This window comes from Kryptolebias marmoratus, linkage group LG15 (genome assembly GCF_001649575.2).
Source record: "Kryptolebias marmoratus isolate JLee-2015 linkage group LG15, ASM164957v2, whole genome shotgun sequence".
Lineage (NCBI taxonomy): Eukaryota > Metazoa > Chordata > Actinopteri > Cyprinodontiformes > Rivulidae > Kryptolebias > Kryptolebias marmoratus.
The window spans coordinates 669119-675609 of NC_051444.1; the positions used below are offsets into that span (position 1 = coordinate 669119).

Genomic DNA, 6491 nt, shown 5'->3' on the forward strand with positions numbered 1-6491 from the left:
TCTGATGTCTGATGTTTGATATCTGATGTTTGATGTCTGATATCTGATGTCTGATGTCTGATGTTTGATATCTGATGTTTGATGTCTGATATCTGATGTCTGATGTTTGATGTCTGATGTCTGATGTCTGATGTTTGATATCTGATGTCTGATGTTTGATATCGGATGTCTGATGTCTGATATCTGATGTCTGATATCTGATGGCTGATGTTTGATGTTTGATGTCTGATTTCTGATATCTGATGGCTGATGTTTGATGTTTGATGTCTGATTTATGATGTTTGATGTCTGATGTCTGATATCTGATGTCTGTTAACTGATGTCTGTTGTGTGATATTTGATGTCTGATGTTTGATATCTGGTATTTGATGTTTGATGTCTGTTAACTGATGTCTGACGTCTGATGTTTGATGTCTGATGTCTGATATCTGTTAACTGATGTCTAATATCTGTTAACTGATGTCTGATGTGTGATATTTGATGTCTGGTATTTGATGTTTGGTGTCTGATGTCTGTCCCTGATGTCTGTCCCTGATGCCAGATATTGACGAGTGTCAGAACGGACCCGTGTGCCAGCTGAACGCAGATTGTTTGAACATGCCTGGAAGCTACCGCTGCGAATGTAAACCTGGATATCGCTTCACCCCCACTGGACAGTGTCTTGGTAAGGCTGTCAGCGTTCAGTAAAAACACGAACCTCTGGGGTAAAACGCAGTTTAAAGGGCAGCTTTCATTGTTTTTGGTGCCAGACTCTTTGTGGTTCTAACAAAAATAAATCACAATGACGACTTTTTTCAGAGGAGAGAAGTCATTTAAAATCACTTGACTTGATTTATCGACATGTTTAAGGAAAGTTGGGATTTTATTAAATTGTTTGTTGTGCTTTGAAAGCATCACTACTTTCTTCTTTGGCAGCCATTTTGTTCTGCTGGCGCCACATCTATGACTGATGTCATCACTCTTAAGCAGCTTTTGTCTTTGTGATTGGCTGCTTTGTTCTGATTTTTCTTTCTTTTTCTATCAGTTTCTCAGTTTTGGGGATGGGACAGTTTAAGAGTAAAAAAACGTAAAAATCAGGAAACTTGTCCTTTAAAAAACAATATCTGAAATGATGCCTGGTTATCAGGGATCAATAACTGATGAATCAGTCCTGATCTTGACATTAGAGTGGTTAGAAACAATAAGAGACAACATGAAGGGAGCTGAAGGAAGATGTCTTGAAAAACTGAACATTTAGGTCAGTAAGAAGTGAAAGTGCAGCAGGGAGAGTAGTTCTGGGTGGGCTGGTTGTTTAGGGAGGGAGGGAGGATGTGCAGCGTGTGTTGAGCTGCTGCAGATCGCAGACATGTTGCTGTCAGTCAGATAAGAAAATGTTAAACTAACATCCTGTTTTACTTTCTGATTTTCAAACCAGACTCCAGAGAGGAAAACTTCAAACTGTGAAGCAGAACGTTTATTTTCAGAAAAATAAAATCAATAAAACCAGCGTAGAGTAAAAATGGCTGTAAGTTAGCCTTTCATTTCTGATTGTGCTGCTTGTTTCCTTCGGTTCTCAGACCGGAACGAGTGCCTGGAGAACCCGGGGATCTGTAACCCCGGGCAGTGCATCGACACGGTGGGAAGCTACCGCTGCATCTGCCCCAACGGGTACAAACCCACGCGGGACCAGTCCATGTGTGTCGGTAAGTCCCTGAGAGTTTCAGCTCAGGTCTGAGAGGACACTGAGGCGCTGCTCTCTGCTTTCAGACGTGGACGAGTGCGAGCGGCAGCCCTGTGGCAACGGGACCTGCAAGAACACGGTGGGCTCCTACAACTGTCTGTGCTACCCCGGCTTCCAGAACTCCCACAACGGGGACTGCATCGGTACGAAGGTCTGTCTGAATGAGCGGTCAGAGAGACGCTGCGCTCCTTCATACTTGTGGTGTCTTCATCAGATGTGGACGAGTGTTCGACGCAGAGGGGCTTGTGTCGGAACGGGAAGTGTGTGAACTTAGTGGGCAGCTTCCTGTGTGTGTGCAACGACGGCTACGAGCTCACGTTAGACGGTCGAATCTGTACAGGTGAGAGTTTACCTCAAAGTAAGAAACTAAGTTTGACTGCTTTTATTGTTCATCCCTTCGTGTTCCTTTTGCTCCTCAGATATAAACGAGTGTGCAGTGAATCCAGGCACGTGTGGAGCAGGAACCTGCCTGAACATGGACGGGACCTACAGGTGCATCTGCCCACTTGGATACTACCTCCATGAGGAAACCTGTGAAGGTACAGCAGCCACACTCAACAAGCTTTAACTTATCTGAAGTAACTGGGCAGCTGTGGATCAGTGGTTAGAGCAGTGGTCCGGGGGTTTGATTCCCGGCAGCAGCCACGTGTTGAAGTGTTGATGGGGAAATGAGGGCAGACTGTGTTGGAAGGAGCTTTGAGGGGCCTGCTTGGTTAGAAAGATGCAGTCCATTCATTTAAAGACAGAAAAGCCGTGGACGTCTGCTAAATCTGCTGAAGAAGCTGAAACTGAGTTGATTTAGCAAAACAGTCTAAAAGCTAAAAGTAGCAGAAGACAAAAACAGCCAGGAATCAGAACTCCAATGGGGAAAATATTTGTAAATAAATATTTAAAAGGTCTAAAAGTCCCAGCAGCCATCTCTGAATGTTTTGGCGTATAAACGGCTGCAGAAGGAGTTGGATTGTTGCTAAAGTTCGTAAAACTAATGAACAGGAAAAAAGCAGCGCTAACGCTGACTCAGCGTTCTATAGAATAAAGTATAAAAATAAAGTCCAACGCCTCCTCCCTGCAGTCCCAGCTCAGACTGACGAAGCTCGGAGGGGAAACGTGGCCTTAAAGCGGGCCTGGGCCAGAACTCTTGGATTGTTTATCCAGTTGGATGTGATGAAGAGGTATTCGTCAGTCTTCATCACATTCCTGCTCTGTTCCTGGAAACCAGGAGTAACAGCAGCAGCAGCAGCTGCTCACTTAGATTCACTTTTCCAGATAAAACTCCTTTAATCCTCAGATCTGTTTTATCACACATCATTCCTGCAGCTCTGATCAGACTCTGAATCTGACGAGTCATGTTCCGTCTGCTTCTCTGTCAGATATCGACGAGTGCTCCCAGTCGCCTGAGATCTGCATGTTTGGAACGTGCTCCAACACCGAGGGAAGCTTCACCTGCCTGTGCCCCGAGGGCTTCCAGCTCTCGGCCTCCGGACGCAGATGTTTGGGTAATTATACGTGCGCAGCTTTACTGTATGCTCTCAGTCTGGAAGCTGAAAACGTGAGGTGGTTCTGGTTCTTTCAGGACATCTGAGCCGAGCCGTTTTCCATTTCCTCACGTGTGCTTCTCTGAAGGCGCTGCATGTGTTTGCAGGCTGGGTGGGGCGCGAGTCCTCGGTGAGGGAGTTCCCTCTGCAAACACTGAAGTGATGACTTCACCAGTTCTCCGAGGAACGTTACGGCTTTTATTTCACTTTGTGCTCTTTGTGGGGGAGGGGGAGAAAGATGACATTTTCTTCAGAGACTTGGTGAAATCCCACCTGTTTTAGTTTTAAAACAAAATAAGAACCCGTTGGAGGTTTTTGTCTGAATTTAAAGTGTTGCTGTCAGAGTTGGATTTGCAGGAACACTATTCTCCACACGCCACACCATAATCAGATGATTTCACCTTTTACTGTTGTGACCACGAGGCATAAATCTGCTAAAGTCAAACATTAACTGGTTCAGTTAACAGCCTGTGAGCTACTTTATTCATCCGTTTGAGCAAACTCATATAAAAGATTCCTTCACACACAATAATCCATCAATCTATGAGAGTAAAACATGATGAGAAGTTTTATTACAGAAATATAAAATGGTGTTATTAATTATGACTTCAGAGAGAAATGAAACCAACGTCGGCTGCAGGCTGGGTTCATCCTCAGGGTATGAAAGACACTTCATGGTTTCTGTTTTAACCACTTACTCTGTAATTAATGATGTGTTTTGGATTTGGTTTGACCGTCACCACCTTCAGATCTGACTCAGCATTTTCAGGCCCAGATTCACTAAAGCTGCTCAGCTGCTCAGCTGCACCTTTAGCTCTGGCTCAGCATCATGTTCACACAGCAAATACCTAAAATAACGTCGTCACAAACGGGTGAAAAATGTTTTTTCCTGCTGAACTTCAGGTTTTCCAGCTGAACAGAGACTCTGAACCTCAGACCGTCTGCGATGATTAACTTTGCTTCTGTTGAACGTCGACAACAACGGAGCTTTGTTGGCAGTTTATTTGTAGATGCAACAAGGAAGATGAATTATAGTTTTCCCAACATGTGCAGACATGCCTTTTCTGTGAAGGCAGCTCCTCTTCCTCTCTTCTTCCTCCTGAGACTCAGTTACCATCAGCTCTCAGGAGACATAAATATTTGATGCTAAATGTGCGTCACAAACAGCTGGAAACGTATATTTCCATATATCTGCTATGCTTGACAAAACAGATAGAAACACAAATGTTTCTTTCTTTTTGTCTGCAGAGGATTCATAAATTAAAGGCCTTAGTGTGTTTATTTCAGAGCATAACTTCTTAAGTTTTTAGATTTAATGCTTTTTGTTTTATAGTCATAAAAGTTTACAGAATGATGTGGAGTTGACATTTTTTGTTGAGCGTGTTGGGAAAGCTGAATGTTTGCATCTTCTCAAAATATAAATAGAATATTCATTAGCAGATAAAAACTTTAAACAACTTCCAGTATGTGAGCAGATCCCTCTTTGTTTTTCCAGCTCCAGGTGTGTGTCGGTGTGTGTGTCGGTGTGTGTGTGTGTGTCGGTGTGTGTGTGTCGGTGTGTGTGTGTCGGTGTGTGTGTGTGCGTGCGTGCGTGTGAGATCGATGGCGGTCAGAAGGCTTATTTGTGTTGAGTTCTCTGAAGGCCAGAGTTAGCAGGAGATCGCAGCCATCTGCTTCTCGTTAGGAGGACCGACTCCAAACACAGATCTGAGCTCACATCCTGAGCCCGTCTCTGTTTGAGGAGCAGGAACTGCAGCAAAAAGAGACAAAATATCCATTTATTTCTGAAAGGCCGAGCATTCCTTAAACGACTGACTCCAAAAGTTAATACTTTACTTTCTGGTTCATGAGCTATTTTGCTAACAGATACGCAGGCAGTTACACCATCGCCCACCTAAAGATGTAGATATTCAGCTCTTTCAGCTGGATTGGCTCTTTCCCTCCCGGGGTTAGGGTTAGGAAACCGTTCAGGAGGGAATAATGCGGCGCTCTGACTCTGAGGAATGTGCTGGAAAAACAAACCTAATCCTCTGAGGACAGAAAGCTTCTGCTGTCATTCAGGACACCTTCGGAGGCTTCATGATGTCAGTGAGGAAGGTTTAAATGTCCAGGGGATGGTGGACAGAAGACATTACTGACCTGTGAGAGCATTCATCAAACGTTTGACTTTATTCTGTAATTTTCTGCTTCGTGTGTTTGGCAGACGAGGCTAAGATGCAGAAGGTTGGATTTAACTAATTAACAGACGGAGAAGTCACTTTGTACCAATCGTCAGTCAGTGGGATTATTTCTGAATCGATCATCTGACACTGCAGCTGTCTGCTTCAGACTGAGCTGGGTTCAGCCGGTTCGGGCCACGTTTGTGTGTCGGATCACTTGCAGACGACCCGAGTCGACCAAGAACCCTCTTTATATCAAAGCATTCTGGGGAGTCATGGGCTGGATGATGCAAATGATCCAAAACGCAGCAGCAAATCTCCAACAGGACTGAAAGTGGCTGAACGAAGGAGCTGCGGTGGGCCGGGCCAAGTCAGACCTGTGGTGGGACCTTCGGACAGATAAGAAATGTCTGCAAACCTCAGGCAACTGAAGCAACATTGTAAAAAAAGAATCTCCACAACATTTTACGACTAACTGTGTGTGCACAGCTTGTAAAAACCGTATTCTTGGCTGAGCTCATCTTTCTGTTGCTCGTTTTGTCCCCACCTCGACAGCCGGCTCACGTTTCTGATTTGATCTGCTGGAGTTCACAAATGAGGACCATGAGACTAAAGAAAGGAAATGAAGAACCACCGCAAACATTTAGAGACTTTTCAGAGACTCTTTTGAGACTGAGGTTCCCAGCTCAGTCAGATACTGTCTTTAGTTCAGCTCAGCTCAGTTAAAGAACGGACCAGGACTCTGAAGTTCTGCTGTGTTTGAATATTTACCCTCAGATATCCGTGTCAGCTACTGCTACACCAAGTTTGACCTCGGGCGCTGCCTGGCTCCGAAGGCTCAGAACACGTCCAAGGCCGAGTGCTGCTGCACCAGGATGCCGGCTCAAGGCTGGGGGAACCCCTGTGAAATCTGCCCCAGCAAAGGAGAGGGTGGGTAAACGAACACAAACACGCTGGAGAACGCTCCAGGAAGGGTGTAGGTAGCAGCAATACATGAAACAGCCCGGTATACTCACAGGGTACGTACCTGGGTATGTACCTGGTACCTACAGGGTACATCCCTGGTACCTACAGGGT

General features: G+C 45.0%; 1 protein-coding gene across 1 annotated transcript in view; it reads left to right on the forward strand.

Moving 5' to 3' along the window:
- fbn1 (fibrillin 1) overlaps window positions 1–6491 on the forward strand; it is a 53763-nt gene that overhangs the window by 35059 nt on the left and 12213 nt on the right. Inside the window, exons 39-45 of the mRNA XM_037979892.1 lie at window positions 542–664; window positions 1557–1682; window positions 1747–1863; window positions 1935–2060; window positions 2140–2259; window positions 3091–3216; window positions 6192–6344. Of these exons, the coding sequence (XP_037835820.1) occupies window positions 542–664; window positions 1557–1682; window positions 1747–1863; window positions 1935–2060; window positions 2140–2259; window positions 3091–3216; window positions 6192–6344 (891 nt within the window). The remainder of the gene's footprint in view (window positions 1–541; window positions 665–1556; window positions 1683–1746; window positions 1864–1934; window positions 2061–2139; window positions 2260–3090; window positions 3217–6191; window positions 6345–6491) is intronic.